The sequence below is a fragment of the Equus caballus genome, chromosome 16 (assembly GCF_041296265.1).
Source record: "Equus caballus isolate H_3958 breed thoroughbred chromosome 16, TB-T2T, whole genome shotgun sequence".
In the NCBI taxonomy this organism is placed as follows: Eukaryota; Metazoa; Chordata; class Mammalia; order Perissodactyla; family Equidae; genus Equus; species Equus caballus.
Genome location: NC_091699.1, coordinates 57910338 through 57927656, shown reverse-complemented (window position 1 = coordinate 57927656; position 17319 = coordinate 57910338). Strand labels below are relative to the sequence as shown.

At 38.6% G+C, this 17319-nt stretch overlaps 1 protein-coding gene across 9 annotated transcripts in view; it reads right to left on the bottom strand.

Annotated features, from left to right (window-relative positions):
• Positions 1 to 17319, bottom strand: part of SCN10A (sodium voltage-gated channel alpha subunit 10) — a 110425-nt gene that overhangs the window by 76753 nt on the left and 16353 nt on the right. For 5 of the 9 annotated variants that reach the window (XM_070238933.1, XM_070238940.1, XM_070238937.1 and 2 more), the window contains exons 3-5: positions 13751 to 14032; positions 12238 to 12356; positions 9167 to 9247 (exon numbers count right to left, since the gene is read on the bottom strand). In XM_070238933.1, the coding sequence (XP_070095034.1) occupies positions 9167 to 9247; positions 12238 to 12356; positions 13751 to 14020 (470 nt within the window). In that variant the 5' untranslated portion in view covers positions 14021 to 14032. Of the gene's footprint in view, positions 1 to 9166; positions 9248 to 12163; positions 12357 to 13750; positions 14033 to 17319 lie in introns of those variants that run through there. The other 4 variants (XM_070238936.1, XM_070238939.1, XM_070238942.1 and 1 more) reach the window with 3 other exon arrangements.

Sequence of the window (17319 nt, the reverse complement as noted above, 5' to 3'; positions counted from 1 at the left end):
GTAAACCACTTTTGAAATCCTGACTCATTTTTTTGAATTGCGATATTATGCAATGCAACAGTAACAATGACAAATGCAAGTTTAACAAACGGAAACAGTAACTGTCAAATGATGATAAAACACGTTAAGATAAACTACCTGTGATTAATTTCACGTTAACCAGTATGAGCTAAATCAGTCCTTGAAGCACGTACCCTGCTTTTGAGAACGTAAAACGTCATAAATACTATGAAAATTAGAATTAATCTTACATTTCAGATTTTTAAATTATCTGTGCATAAAATGATTGCATTGCTTTTTCTTCTGAATTTGTCAAATGCTTTAGAGGTTACTGAGAGACTTCCGGTGATCAATAGAGATCTTTAGATCACTTATTGAGAAACATTGTAGGGGGTGAAGAGAGCTGAATTGCTCTTCCAAGCAGAGTGAGAAGAATTTTGAGTTCCCAGGGACAATACAGGAGGAAGACAGTGAGGCAGAGAGACGGAAAAGCAACCCAAAGAGACGTTTATGAGAGAAGATTATAAGTCAGCCCCATTTACCAAGATAGATCAAACGAAATACTGGCAAATTGAATCCATCAATGATCAAGCTGGAACTAATAAAAATAGATCAGCAAATTTTTTAATGTAGCCTCTACATTAATAATATTAATATATTAAAGACTATATAATAATCTTAATAAACATAGAAATATTGATAAAAACCAACACTCATTCAAAATGAAACTTTCAATAAACCAGAAGTGGAAAGAAATTTCCATAATTTGGTTAAGGGTAATTATGATAATCCCGTAGTCATCATGATAATAGTGAAATATTAGAAGCATATTCTTTACAATTAAGAGCAAAAGAAATTTGCTCACTATTATAGCTACAATCCAGCATTGTGCTGGAGGTCCTGGCCAGTTCAATAAGAAGGGAAAAATAAACAAGTGGTATAAGAATCATAAAGAAAGAAACAAGTTCATCATTATTTGCAGATGATATGGTTGTTTAAATAGAAAATCCAAGAGAATCTACAGAGAAATGTAACTTGTGAAGGAGTTCAGAAAGATAGCTGGATGCAAAACCAATATACGGAAACTAATAACATTCATATATTTTAGCAGTAAAAGTAAATATTCAAAAGGGCAACCAAAATGATAATGTACCTAAGCATAAGATATGTAAGAACTTTGCAGAAGACATTATAAAATGTTATGGAAAAACATAAAAGAAGGTCTGTATCCTTTGGGAGGTACACCATGCTGGTGCGTGGGAAGGCTTGGTATTATAAATGTGGCAATTCTTCCCATGGTGATAGATAAATTCAATGCATCTACAATCAAAGTTTCAACAGAGTTGTAAGAAAAAAACTTGAAAATCTGACCCTTCCATTGATATGGAAAAGTAAAGAAGCAGGAAGAATCAAAATGATTTTCATGAAGACAAATAAGGAGGGGGGTTATCATCAACTGGGTCAAATCTTATTGTAAAGCATTTAGAGCTGTGTAGTGTTGACTCAAGGAGTAACAAATAGATTACTGGGAGAAACAGACTTGAGTATGCTTGAGAATCTGGTGCATGACAGGGGTAGTAGAAGGTATCACTCAGGAAACAATGACCTATTAAAAATGGTGTGGGGGGCCGGCCCCGAGGCTTAGTGGTTAAGTTTGGCACCTTCCACTTTGGTTGCCCAGCTCCACTGGTTCAGATCCTGGCTGCAGACCTATAGCACTCATCAGTTGTGCTGTGCCAGCGAACACATATACAGTGGAAGAAGACTGGCACGGATATTAGCAACAGACGTTGGCTCAGGGCTAATCTTCCTCAGGAAAAAAAAAAAGGTGTTGGGATAATCCATATGGAAAAATATTAGAAGCCTATCTCATACCATGCACACACACACACACAAGTCTAAGAGGATGAAATATCTAAATGTAAAAAGAAATATGACTTTTAGAAGAAAATACAGGAGAATATCTTTATGGAATATTATATACAGTAAAAAATGAATGAAATAAGTCTGCATATCTCCATTTAGACAAATATGAAAAACACAATATTGACTTTTAAAAAGCTTCAGCTTAAAGCACACATATGGTATGGGATCATTCATACAAATTTTAAAAGACACAAATACTTTATGCATGCAGTGCCGGGCACCCATTCCCCTGTTTGCCATAGGTTCAGCTTCATTTCATGTGTTCTTTTCCAGGTGAGGAAGCATTTATCTTTCCACTGTGCTTTTCCCTGCAACCAAATTGCTGTATTTTGTCAAATGTTTCTCCAGATTCTCAGTAAGGTTAGCGATGGGTGTCCCAGGGCCATCAGAGGGCCTTTCAATTCTCTGTGAGCTCAGGGGCTGGGGATGGCGGGAAAGTTCTGCTCTGGTCACTGTTAACATTTTTGCATCTCCCTGCCCTTTTCACCTCCTCCTGGGGCCCAATCTGAGATGTTCTTCTCCACTTTGGCCCCAGTGGATCTCTAGTTTCTTTCTGAGCACAAGAAAGGATTAAAAAATGGAATACACACAATGGAACACATATATGTGGGATATATATATAATCCCACGAGCAGACAGATAGGCAGGCAAGCAGGGAGCTACCTTTATCAGCAGGTGACAGTGCAAAGTTAACGTTTCAGGGAGGGGTAACGGCAGGCAGGGAGGTAAGGGATGAGAACTGCTTGCGTCCAAAAGACTGTATCAAGAACATGGCAATAGCTTTCGCTTCTGGTTCCTTACTGGCTACAATTTATTTTTACTAAAAAAGACACTGCATGGTCTTTATAGTCCCAGTGTATCCTAAGGATATTTACTCTTTTCCCCTGGGCTCTCAACAACATAGTAAACAACTAAGGACTGCTGTCAGTTCACATTTCAAAAATAAAATCTAGAGTTTGATAATTTTTATGAAGCTGAGGATGCTGAACAGCATCCAATACTCGTCATTGAGATTTCTACGGCTAGACCCAAATAGGTAGATTTTTATCTTTTATATTTTTTCAAAGTGTGTTTATCAAGGAAATTTGTCAACAATTTAGTTAACACAAAAATCTGACAAAGAATGAGTTTAATAATTAGTAGGAATGAAAATTGGTACAACTTTGGAAAAGAATTTGGCAATATCTCAAAAACTAAAATTGTATGTCCCTTTGAGCCACAATGCCTCTTCAAGGAATTCATCCCTCACATTTCCCCACGTTATGTGTACAGAGATATGTGTGTAAGGATATTCACCAAAGAATCATGATGGCAAAAGAAGAGGATTGTGTTGATTATGATCAACATAGAAGCCTATCGGTAGGATAACAGTTAAATAAACTTTGCATCATCCGTGTAAGTAAAATCTGTTCAGTCAATTTCTACAAAACATGCGCTGCTGGGATTTTTGTTGGGATTTTGCTGGATATACAGATTCATTTAGGCAGCCCAGACATTTCAATAGCGAGTCTTCTAATCCGTTCATATGAGATATCTTTAAATTTAGTTAGAGACTTGAAAATTTCTCTCAATAGTGTTTTGTCATTGTCAAAATACTTTATACTGTCGTTTTTCTGTATAAAAGTCTTGTGTTATTTTCTACAACAGCTTTTGGGTTTATTAATTCTGCTGTTTTTCTAACTAATTTTTTCTTTTAAATTATTTTTTCTTTCTGTTTTCTTTTCATTTATTTTATTGTTCTTTTCCTAGTTTTATGTTAGGTACTTAAATAATTCTTTTCATTTTTTACTGATATAAATATACAATCCTTCAATGCTGTGGATTATCCCCTGAGCACGTCTTTAACTGCACCCTATATGTTCTGATTAAAGTGTTTTTTATTTTCTTCCCTGGAAACTCTATAATTTTAGTTTGTAGGTTTTCTTTCATCTAAAAGTTAAGGGAGGTTTTTAAAATTGCCAAATGGGAATGCCTCTCTTTTTTCCCCCGATTTTGTTACTATTTTCTAATTTTACTGCAGTGTGATCTGAGAATGTTTTCTTTCTCATTTCTACTTTTTGGAGCTTATGCAGGTTTTTGCTGTGGTTTAATATTTGGTCAGTTTGTATGATCATTTGAAAGGCAGTATATTCTCTATTTTTCTGGGAATATAGTTTGATATATATTAACCAGATCTATCTTATTAACTACATTCCCAAGTCATCTATATTTTTACATGGTTTTTTATACATTTGATCTGCCACAGGCTGACAGAAATTAATCACACTTTCCTAGCACTACAGTGTTTTTGTCTGTTTACCCTTATACTTTTATAATTTTTGCTTTATGAATACTGTTGCCACATTATTTGTTACAAAGATATACATTACTGTTATGGTTTATTTAGCATTACAAAGTATCATTTTTGTCCAGTTTAATGATTTTTGGCCTAAATTCCACCTTCTGTGTTATTAAGATCATGCCCCCTGCTCGCTTTCTGTCTTTGCTTATATCTCTTCCTGCTCTTTAATTTTGACCTTTCCGTATGGCTTTGAGCAGTGTATTTTTATTCAACATAGAGTTGGATATTCTTTGTTATACAGTATGAATTTTTTTTGAAACAGATCATTCAAAACATTTACATTTATTGACATGACAGATTTGTTTGATCTTAGTTTGCTTATATTACTTTGTGTTATGTATTTAACAGTATTTTAAATATTTTGTTGACTGGTATGTTTCATTTGCTTTATTTTTTTGTGTATGATTCTGAATTTAGAAGAGTTTTTATTTCAGTTCTGGTGGTTGCCTTTATAAGTACAAGTTTATATTTATAACTAAAGCCATGTAATACCTTGCCCTTAGTACGCTATCTCTTTAAACAATATCTCATTTCCATTTGGCAATTCTCTTTCCTTTCTCCTCTGTTTGATCATCACCTGATTGTATTTAACAATATCTTTTTTGTGCTTACCTTTGTACTGTTAAATGTAATTATTTTTCTCTCCTTGATTTATTAACTGTAAAGAATACTCTTTAACTTCTTGCTATTATTAGAAGCAGCAATAAGTGAATGTTCTCTGCTCTCGTGTTCCTTCCTCTTTCTACTCCCAGTGTTTGCTGTGTGTATCTTGTCAACACTTTCAGAGCCTCTGCAGTTTTAGGGGATAAGATGCCTCGATCCTCCTTTTTATCCCTCTCTGCCGGCACTGTAGTTTAACAAGCCCTGATCTGCTGAGTCATTTGCCAGTCCTCCGCCCACTTTCCGTCTTCTGAGGTTGTTTTGACATCTTTTGTCCTCTGTGCTTTCCTCTCTCCTTCTCTTTGTTCTTGCATATTTATGCTGTTCTTATTCCCATGCTGTCATTTTACTGGCATTTGGAGAGGGTTGGGGTAAGATGTATTCGCGCTATCTTCCATATTTAACCAGACTCCCCAAATAACTCTTACTTTTGAGAGAAAATGCTTTGCATTAAAAGTTCAAAAGAAGGATAGAAATTTTACATGCTATATGATCTCAGTTATGGTATAAAAAGAGGGAAAAGAACAATAAGCTAAAATGCTAACAGTGATCTATGCGTAGTTATTATCTTCTGATTTATACTTTTTAGTATTATTCATTTTATGCAGTGGTCATTTATTTTTAAAATTACTTTGTTTTTAAGCTTTTTGTTATGATATCCAACATGCATGTGTTATGACCTCATTTAACCTTCATTATCTCCTTGAAGGCCTCTTCAATATAGTTACATGGAGGTTTAGGGCTTCAACATATGAATTTTAGGGGGACACAATTCGGTCCATAGCAGCTATGTGACAAATACTCACACCATGGAATATTATGAGCACCCCACAAGCCCTAGAGGTCACTACTATCCTAATTTTGGGTATTTTTTTCTTGCCCTTTTTATTTATATTTTTATCTTGTAAGTATACATCCCTAAACAAAATAGTTAAGTTTTGCTTGTTTCTGAATTTTGTATAAATGGAATCATACTTATGTAATGTTTTGTGTCTGGCATTTTTGTTCAATATTATATTCTCTTAAGACTCATCCTTCTTGTGTGGAGCTATAGTTTATTCATTTTCCTTGCTGTACATTATCCCATTTTAAGGATATAACTGAGATATTTAATGTACTCGAAAATTTATAGACATCTGGGTTGTTTCCAATTTTTTCCTTTTAGGGGCAATGTTCATAAACTTCCTTGTAGCTATATGCTGGTGTCCACAAGTGCATATTTCTGTTGAATGTATGTACAATGACACATAAGAGGATAATTAGAGGGTCACAGTCTCTGTGTCCTCACCTATATTTGGTAACACCCACTGCTTTACAAAAAGGTGGCACAAGTTCATATTCCCACCAGCAGTACATGAGTTTCTGTTGCTCCATGTCATTCTCAATACTTGGCATTGTCACAATTTAAAATTTTCCTCATCTGGTGAGTATACGATAATCCCTCAGTGTGATTTTAATTCATATTTCCTTGATCAAGAAAAAAGCTAAGAATATTTTCATATGTTTATTGATCATTTAGATTTCTACTTTTGTGAAATATCCATTTAAATTTTTTGCTCATTTTAAAATTGGTTGCTCTGACATATTTCTAACTGATTTGTAGGGGCTCATTATTCTGGGTATAAACACTTTTTAGGTCTATGTGTTGCAAATATCTTCCACTCAGGAGGCTTGCTTTTTCAGGCTCGTAAAGTTGTCTTTTGATGAACAGATATTCTTAATTCTGGTGTACTACAATGTGTCGAGTTTTTTCCTCTGTGGTTAGTTCTTCTGTGTCATATGTAATAAATCTTTCCCGAACCTGAAGTCGCGAAGATATTCTTCTCTGTGTGTGTGGGTGTGTGTTTTTCCTTCTAAAAGCTTTATGTCTTTGTCTTTCACCAAGAAATTTAGATCCTAATCCACCTAGACTTGATTCTTGTGTTTGGTGTAAAGTTGAGTCTTCATTGTAATTTTTCTTTTTTTGTATTTTACTACAATTCAAAAATGTTTTATTAAAAAGCGCAAATTTAAAAAAATGAACAGAAAAAACACTTTTCTCTTAAATCAAAAGTACAAACATTATAAAAACATTTTAGAAATAAATAGTATTGTGTGTTCATACTTTTCTCAAATCTATTTACTTTATTTGTTATATCATCTTCTTTATATACCATGTGATTCAATGTAATTTTTCTTTTGGGATTCTTTTTTTTTTTTAAGATTTTATTTTTCGTTTTTCTCCCCAAAGCCCCCCAGTACATAGTTGCATATTTTAGTTGTGGGTCCTTCTAGTTGTGGCATGTGGGATGCCACCTCAGCATGGCCTGATGAATGGTGCCATGTCTGTGCCCAGGATCTGAACCCATGACACCCTGGGCCACTGAAGCAGAGTGTGTCAACTTAATCACTCTGCCACGGGGCTGGCCCCATCTATTGGGATTCTTAATTCTTCAGCATCATTCATTGAAAACTTTCCTTTCCCCACTGTCCCACAGAACCACCTGTGCCACAAATTCAATGTCTGTATGTGCGTTGGCCTGTTTATGGGCCACCTATTCTGTTCCGCTCTTCTGACTAATCTTACTCCAATGGCGTGCAGTTTCTATTTAGAGCTTTGTAGTAAATCTTGATATTCGGTAGAGTGAGTTCTCTTCTCCCACCTTACTTTTCATCCTCAAAAATGTCTTGGCTATAATTTGCTCTTTGAATTTTCATATAAATCTTAGAATCAGTTTGTCAAGTAATTAAAAAAGGGCCTGTTGGGATTTTGATTGGGATCACATTAAATTTATTACTTTTTTGGGGAGTCTTACAATATTGTGACTTTGAATCCAGGGATATAATATATAGCTCCATTTATTGGATTGTCTGTAATATTACTCAATATTGTTTATAATTTTCTTTGTAAAGATCTTATTCATATTTTGATAATCTTATGTCTAGATATTTGCTATTTTAAAATGACAGTGTAAATGGTATTTTTAAAAATTGCTTTATTTTCTGCTTATTGTGAGTATATATGTATATATACATAATTGATTTATGTATATTAATTTGGACCCAGCTACCTTGCTATACTCTCTTATCAATTCTGATAGCTTATCTCTAGATTATATCAGCTATTTTATGCATACAATCATATTACCTGTAAATCATGACGTCTTTGGTACTTCTTTTTTCTTCTTACACCTTTTATTTCTTTTTCTTGCCTTACTACACTGGCTAGGATCTCCTTTACGAAGCTGAATAGAACTGATGAAACAGACATCTTTGCTTTTTTTTCTTCTTATCTCAAAGAGAAAGCCTGCCATGTTTCACAAGTAAGTACGAAGTTTGCTACTTTCTTTAAGGTGGTTTCCCTTTATCAGAGTACAGCAATTCCCTTCTGTTACTTCTTCTAAGAGTTTTTAATCATGAACAGGTATTAAACTTTATCAAATGATTTTTCAGCATCAAGTTGGCCGTATGATTTTTAGTCTTTAATTTATTAATAGAAATGAAACATACTTTCTATGGTGCATGTATTAATGTTATAGCCAGCAAAAGAAATTGAAAAATTGAAAAAAGAAAAAGCTCTACAGAGCTCTTGTTGTTACACTGAAGGTGTGTCAGGCTTGTGCTGGGGGGAAACCGCTTCCACACGTGTTGGTGCAGATGTTTTTAGAGAGGCCCCACAATCTGAAACTACAGAGATTCCATCTGTTAACCAAGGAGATAGAATAATCTCAGAAATATTAAGGTCACTTTGAAGTATACGGGCCATGACAACTTAAACAGCTTCATTCATGGGTTATTTTCTGAATATGTTCCAGAACCATTTGTTCTCAATTCTGTTTCAGTTTTGCTCCTGCCTCTCTTCCCTAAACATCAGTCATGTGTGCGCCTAGTAGGTGAATGTGTGTGTGGCAGGAGGGGCTCATCTTCCCAGGCCACCCCAGACCAATGAAATCAGACCCTCTGGGACTGAGACCCAAGCATCAATACTTAAAAAAATCTCCCCAGGGGGATTCCAATGCACAACCAAGGTTGAGAACCACTAATCTATAGCTCTTCAAAGCTGCAAATAATATATATGTTTATGAAACAAAGTCCCCAGAGAAGAAGATATCTAACCATTACAAAGTCAGATAGACAGTAGGATTCCATATTACCCAGACGAGACCCAGGAGGATAAATAAAAGAAAAAAGCCACCAAGTAAGGAAAGGGAAGAAGAGGGCAAAAAGAGAAGGCACAAAAATGACAGCAAATCTACTCACTCGAGTCTCTCTGGAAATTCAGTTTGGGTCATGAACACACAATTGATCACAATCGTGACCATGATAAATAAACTGAACCACCTGAGAAGGCCTGTGTTAAGGAAAAGCTAAGAGTCACCATGTTTCCTTGATGTCATCTATGATCACCTTGACGCTGAATGATTAAATTCGTAACTCTCAGCTAGGATCAGCTTTATGGTCTTGACACACAATAACCACTAACATTTGCCGAGTGCCTCCCCTGGGCTGAGTACTTCATCCACATTATTTCTAATGCAACCAACCTGCAGGTGGATATTATTATCCACATCTTGAAGCTAAGACAACAGGCTGACAAAGCTTAAATAATTTTTCCAAGGTCATACAGCTAGTCCACCACAGTGCTGAGATGTGAACTCAGATCGTCTGATAATAGAACCCTGAGTAAGACGGAAGGAAACAGAATCCGTTTTCCAAAATGTCCTTCTGACCAGAGGCTTTCATTTCATTATACAATATGGCCTGACATTTCATCCAGCAAATATCTCTTTTATCCTAAAAGACAGAATACTCCTAGGAGTTACAGATGAAGAGGGAGCTATCAGCTTTCGCGGGCATTCATTGAGTCAGATTGTTTTCCTAACTTAGCTGAGATCAGTCACACTGAGGAAATGGACTTCCGGCCAGGAATGGTGGAGGCAACACAGGGAAGTGAAGTACTGGCTCAAAAAGAAAATTCCAAATAGGATTAGGCTGCAGTGGAGAACTCTGAACAGCCAGAGAGGAGAATCTTGGAGGAGAGATTGGGCAAAGGGATTACCAGAAGGGGAAAGAGACATTGAAAAGGAAGGTGAGTGGAAGGAGGTAAAGAGATAGGAAGAAATGTTGGTGGGGAAAATCCAAAGACAAATTTCTTCCATTAGACATTTTTCTCAGGACTATCTGGGAAATTACTTAACAATTACTTCCTAAAGAAAAACGAAGCCTGAAGATAAACTTGACCTATAGAGAGTGTAAACCACTCATCTTTCATAATTTCAATTCGAGCCGAAGTATTTAAATCTATTTTAGTTTTCTCTAAATGCCTTTAATGTGCCCTGTTTTACAGTTACTTAGGAACACATCTATTTTGAAAAGAGAAATTCTACTAATTAAACCACATTTTCCGATTGACTTGCAATTAAATTAAGAAATTTGTTCACATGGGGGGAAAATGTTAACCCAAGGATTAAATTAAAATCATATCTCCAACTCCACAAACCTTTAAAAGTAATATGATATATTATGTATAATATTACTTGTGAAAACATTCATAGCAAATTTGATTAGAATTATAATTTTGGTGAAATGTTAATAATAAGACATTGAAAATTCCATACCTTGAAGAATATCTTTGGGGCTGGAGCTACCAAGTTCATGAGATTCAAATATATAAATGCAGACTTTTGTGAGAAGAAGACCCTCAACAGCTTTTCTGTCCAGCGGGAACTTGAACAGGCAATTATTTACTCATCAAATCTCAAGACGAAAAGAATATTCACTGGTCACTTGATTCTTTAAAGGAATTTTATTTCTAATTAGCTGTTTCTGACTTATCTAGATATTGTTCAACTTGGAGGCACAGAGAGGAATTTGTGTATTTGCTGTTTTTCTTTATTTGCAATTTTATGTAATTGTGTATACACGTATATTTTTAAAACACCCAAGTAGAGATGACATACTGAGAGAATAAGTTACCCTAATTCATTTCCATTAACTGTCTACTCCCTTACTGCTGACACTGCTCTAAGCAGGATACAGGCTTGACCTCCTAACTGGCTTTGTGACCTTGGACAATTTATTGGATGCCTCTGAGCGTCAGTTTCATCATCTGTAAAGTGGGAATGCTAATCCCTTCTTCAAGGGTTTCTGTACCTATGACACTGTTGATGCTCAGGAGGTAGTCAGCAAATGGTTGCCCACTATTATCATTAAATATCCTTCTATAGAATCAGAAAATCCAAGACTGAAATAAGAAAATAGAATTCCAACTGGTTGGCCATAAAGATAAAACATGTAAAGAGAAAATGTAGTGCAACTACAACAAGCATTTCATGTTGAGATGACCCAGTGGCAGGGCTACAGCTCACTGAGTGCTGTCCAGCTATCCGATAAGCTGCCCCAGTGTCGGGGGAGAGGGCTCCTTTTACTGGAGCCTCCTAGGGAGAGGCTGGCTCCCGTCTGCCAGGCAGCTGAGGCAAGGCTGTTCTTGCAAATCAACCTCCTGGAAGCCAGGGCTGAATTTGTCATTAGGAATTTCCAGTTTGGACAGTCATCAAGGAAGATCCTTGGAAACCAAGCCAAAGTCTCTTTTTTTGTCCTACTTTGGCTTGCCTTGAAAGAAAACAAAAACAAAAACTGAAGGCAGCTTCTGAAGCTACCTAAAGCAACTAATATAATACAGACATTTGACCAATGTGTCTCTAATCATTACTACATTCCCCAACGATGTGAGCCTCGGACTGTTGACATTTTTAACCTGCTAGTAGTTTTGGGGTAACTTGTGACATTGGCAGTGCGCCATGACCGATGTGATCCTGTTGGGACAACCTATGCTCTGCCCATCAAGGTCTGTTTTCTTTGTCCTCTGGGAGATGCTGCTCTTTTGCCAAATAAGCAGCCACTCCCCAGGATGGCTATGGCACAGAGTAACAACCCATACCTGTCTCATCTGCCCAAAGAAGACTTGGGGCCCCTTTACCGGTTATGATGTTTTGGGAAGAGCAGGCCACATATGGTAAGAATGTGCCTGAGTGCTTCAGCAAAGCTCCCCTCATAAAGAGGACATTTTTCAAGTTATGCATGCACAGGTGTTTCCAGTCTAGTCTAGATGAACCTAAACCCACTGTGGGTTGCATGAACACCTTTTCTGTCTTGGGACTGTTTTGGGATGTTGGCCACATTAAAACCAAAAACACTTTTTTCAATTTAGTGATCCCTTTTTTCAGGATTCAGTTGGAGGAAGGCTCTACCACTAACCTATGAAGAAGGCACTGGACACATGGGCAAGGCTTGATTCTCACATGTGGAAGAAGCAACCGTGCAAAGGATATGAGTGGACAGACACTTTGATGGCTGTTCTTCTGATCAGGTTGAAAGGACTGAATAACCACAGGGCCCGAGTGGCACTAAACCGGGAAATGGTCCTCCCTTTGTTCAGCACCATAAATGTCTAAAACAAAACAAAAGAGAAGGTGGACCTCCAGTGAGAAACACACATCCTCACACAACCTTGTTTTTGAGCGTGAGTGGTATCATCTCAGGTCAATAAGAGCCAAATGGACCGGCAGAGAGTTAGGGAGGATCATATCCTCACCCTCCTAGCAAGACCCCAGGGTCTGTGGCTGACTGTGCATCCAGATGAGCCCACTGAGAGTGCCCGATGGACAGGCAGCTGACCCTAGGGCTGGTAAGATGCATCATGCCCAGGGTGAGGATTCTGGTAGCAGGAGGATGGAGTTCTGGTTGTATGGATTCCTCTTCTGATTAGTGGACCATCCCCGGCTCTGTAATGTTCCTTCTGCTCTTCACCTCCTGGTCTCCCCTTTTAAACCCTCTACTGGTTCCTCCTGGGAGGGTGAGAGTTTTGTCAGGCGAGAGGAGGGAGAAGGACGTTGCTGTGCTTTTTATTTTCTCTAAAAACCGTATTTCAGATGGCTGATTCCTGCCCCTCCCAACTCCCAGACATGCACACACCGTTTCTTTGGCTGTGAGAACATCTAAGATGCAATACCAACAGGGTAATTGTCACAAAACAGCTCTTGTTTAGACTAGTGGTCCTCAAACTTTTAAATTTCAGGACCCTTTTATACTTTCAAAAATTATTGAGGACCCCAAAAAGCTTTGGTTAATGTTCATACCCTTTTGCTTATACCATATGTGTGTGTTTGCATGTGCATGTGTGTATATTTACATATGTATATATAATATTAGAAATTTAAAACATAGGAGATTTTAAAACAAGAATATACAAGCATACCTTTTAGTAGCTGTTAGACTGAGGATGTCATCCCCCATCAATAGCCTCTACATTCACTATTGTATGTTCACAAAAGAGTATGAGTGAAAAAGACAAATGACATCTAAGTATTGCTATAAAATACTTTTGACCTCTTGAACCCAGTGAAAGGATTTTGGGAACCCTGGGGCTTCCAAGATCGTACTTTGAGGACCACTAGTTTAAATCATCCTGATTTCTGTTCTTCTGATCCCCTTCTCTTCTGTCTACCTCCCACCCTGACACCAAGATCTCTGCTCTCCACTTGCAAAGAGAGCCCACACCTCTGGACATCCTAGGCCAGAGCTCATCCAAGGGAACAGCACACTTCCTCTGAAAACTCCACACCAGTTGTCACTGCTTTGGAGGATTTAGGTTTAATTAGCCTCTACCATAAATACTATAAAGATTCAAACAGAGCGTCAAGGAGGTGAGTTAGAGATATTTTTCATTAATGAGTCTAGCTGACAACCACATCACCCAGGGTGCAGGGGGACTCCCTGGGCTGGGTGGGATAGAGGTTTCCTCTCTCAGAACTGAGAAAAGCTCTTCCAGCCCGTAGCCCTTACCCGGTGTGTGCTGTAGAAGGGGTCCAGATCCTCCAGCGGCTCCCCAACCAGCTCTGGCGGGAGCTCACCATAGAACTTGGGCAGCTTGTTGCAGGCTTTCAAGTCTAGCTGGGGCCGAGGCTTCTCTTCTGGGTCCTTCTGCTCCCTGTGCTTATCCTTGGCTTTCTCTGCTGCCTGCTTGGCAGCAATTCGCTTTTCAGTCTCCGCCAGGGACTCCGGAGTGAATCGACGGAAGTTGTTAGTTCCCAGGGACCCAAAGGGGAATTCCATCTTCTCATTCTTCTTCAAGGAGAATTTATACTTTTATGACAATGGACATAACCACAGAGAGGTAACAGCCTGCCCACTGGCCCTCTCCATCCCGTCCCTCCCACCTTTCTAGAAGAGCTCCAGCACCCCCCTCTCCAGTTCCTTCCTTGACTCAAGCTGAGCTCCCCCAAGACCCCACTGCTCCTCAGCACTTTTAGGGGAGGCTGTTTATTCCATCCTACTGCAGGTACTTCAGGCTAGGGTGTGTCTATGCTCTCCATGAGCTTCTAAGTCATTTCTCCTTTGTCTTTTTGTAACACCACCATCTCCACCACCAGATTTAGTCATACTGCCCTCTTCCCTCTTTCCCATGACCACTGAACAACAGGCGCTCTCCTGCATCCATCAAAGACTTCAGCTCATGTCCTACTTTATCTTGAGTCTCATCCTACTTTCTGACCACAACCTTTTATTTATTGACATTTTCAACATTTCTTCCCCTCTCTGAGCTTCATTTGGACCCCCAGGCTGCTTTCTCTTTGTCCATGGCTGAACACTTCTCTCCATATTAAGATCAGATCTTGTGGTCTGCCATTTTGACCGCTCTCTCATCCTGATCCTAAATTCCAAGTCTAAGTCAATCTAGATGAGTCTAATTCTGGTTTCTCTGAATCTGGAATGCTGAGGGGTGATGGAGAACATCAATGCCTCTTGGGAACCATGTGGTTTCCGCAGGCAGCAGTTTATTCTAGTCTGATTGTTCACATACCCTTCATCTTTTCTGGCTATTCTCTATTTCCCTTTGCAGTAAGACAGTGACCATGTTTCCTACTTCATGAAGAAAACAGTATTCTTTCAATTGCATACCCCCAAATCTCCAACCTACCTGCATCTACGCCCTCCATCCTTCCCTCCCTCCTATCACAACAGGGAGGATATCTTCCTTCGTCTTGGTTAAGGCCAAGCTTTTCCTTCTGCTTTGGATCTTAATGCCTCACTACCTCATTTCTCTCTCCCTACTTGTCTACTGGCTCCTTTCTATCCGCATTTAGGGATTCTCAAGTCTCCTTCAACTTTAAAAACTTTACTTGATACGCAGGTCATCCAGATCTTCCTCTCTCCTCACATTCTCTGCTGAGTTTCATAAAGGACTCACTTCCACTCACTGTCTCTGGTCACTCTTCAGTCCTAGCAGCTGGGCTTCTGTGTCCACTACCTCACCAAAATGCCTCCTTGCAAGGACACCATAAATCTTCTTATGGCTAAATTCAGAGGAACCTTTTCAGTTATTATCTTGATGGTTCTAATGGCCATTTTGATCACTCCCTCCTTGAAACATGGTCTCTCCTCAACTGCTGTGGCATATTCTCTTGGTTTTCCTAAGTTTCTGTCTGCACCTTCTCAATCTGTTCTTCCTCAGTTTCTCCCATACATGATTGTGAATCTTGGGGCTCTATGTTGTGCTTTTTAAATTTTTGAGTAATGACAATAGTAATAACATCAACAGCACTGATAACACTAGCTTTTACAGAGATTCCACTGTGTTCCAGACTCTCGACTAAGCAATCTGCACACATTATAACGTTAACCATCACTGTACCCTACGAGGTATTATCTCTAATATTTAGATGAGAAACCAGGGTGGCAAGGTTAACTTTTCCAAGATCACATTACTAATAAGTGGCAGGACAGGTACCCACTCCTGGTTCTGTCTGATACAGTCTCCTCAGAGCATCTCATCTATTCCTGTGGTTTCAATTCTCATCTATATGTAGATTACTCTTGAGTATTTATCTCCAGATCTCACTATGTCCTTGGGGCTCCGACCCTAATTTGGCGTCTCCACTTGAATGTCTAATGGGCACTTCAAACTCAACATGCCCCAAACTGAACTCACTATCATCTCTCCACCCCTTTCTAATACCTGCCTGTCCTCTAAGGCTCTCTCCCTCTGTGAATGGGCCCAAAGAGCCTATTTCTGTGCCTGCCCAAAGCTTGAGTATCATAGTTATGTCCTTTCTATTTCATGCCCACATCCAATCAGACATTCAGTGCTATTGATTCCATCTCCTTAGTATCTTCTCTCCATGTCTGTTTAACCTCGCCTTCATACCAGTAGTCCAGTCTCTGTCATCTCACTGACTTCGTATTTGTCCTTTTGCTTTCCCTTAAGTCCTTTCTAACCTATCCCCCAACTATAACCAAATGATGTTTCTAAAATGCAAATCTGGTTACATTATATCCTTACTTAAAATCCTTCTAAAGTGCCCCACAGCACTCAAGACAACCCAAACTGTGTGCTTACCTCTTCAGTACTGTCATTGCCAGCCATATCATTTTTATTAGTTTCCCCTTGAATATGACCCATTCTTTTTCATCTTAAGGCATTTTCAGGTCCAATTTCCTTTGCCTGAAATTATTGTCTCACCTTGCTTTGCCTGACTAACCCCTTCTCATTCTTTAAATCCTCCATTTCTGACCCTATGTGAAGTCTGTGTTAGGATTATAATTTCATGCTCCCATAATTCACTGCATTTCCCCCCATAAACCTCTGATTTGTACCTGCTATTTGCTTCTCTATTTCTCTCACTAGATTGTAAGCTCAGGGAGAGCCGGGAACACATCTGTCCTGTTCAGTGTTGATTCTCCAGGCGCTGATACAGTGCCTGCCTGGCATTTAGTAGACACTTAATAGATATTTGTCAAATGAATAGTGGTAACTGCAAAGTTTTCAGAAACTGAAAAACTAAAGAACATTTTGTCAGGAAAAGCGCAGCAAAAATCACAAATCCAATCGTAGAAATATAAGGAACCAAAGAGATTATTGAGTCTAATGACTTTTTTAGACTAGTACACCCCAAAGTCGAGCAGATGGTGGCAGGGACAGCTATTGAATCCGTTACTGCTATGCCAGAGACTCGGCTTGCTGTCACCAGTTCTCCTGTGTACTGTGGTCCACAGAGAAGCCCTCACCCCTCTGATACCACCCCTGTTCCTAATGCCCTCCATGACTTTCTCCTGGAAACTTACTCTGCATCCTTCCTATTTCTCTGCCTTCTGACCATTTGTCCTTGGTCTATCTCTTAGGGAACTTTTCAAAGTTTACCTAGTTTACAGGATTAAACATCTGTCTTCTATCTCAGAACTTGTATATCCTGTGTGCCCATGTCCTGATTAAATGATGTTTTTATGCAATGGTCGCTCAAACACTGTTGACTTGATTGAATCCAATCAGTGTCTTTAATTCTTTCCTTCTGAGGAACAAGAGCTAAGTTAACTTTCTCTTCTTTGTCCAGAGGAGAAGAGCTGCTCATATGTTG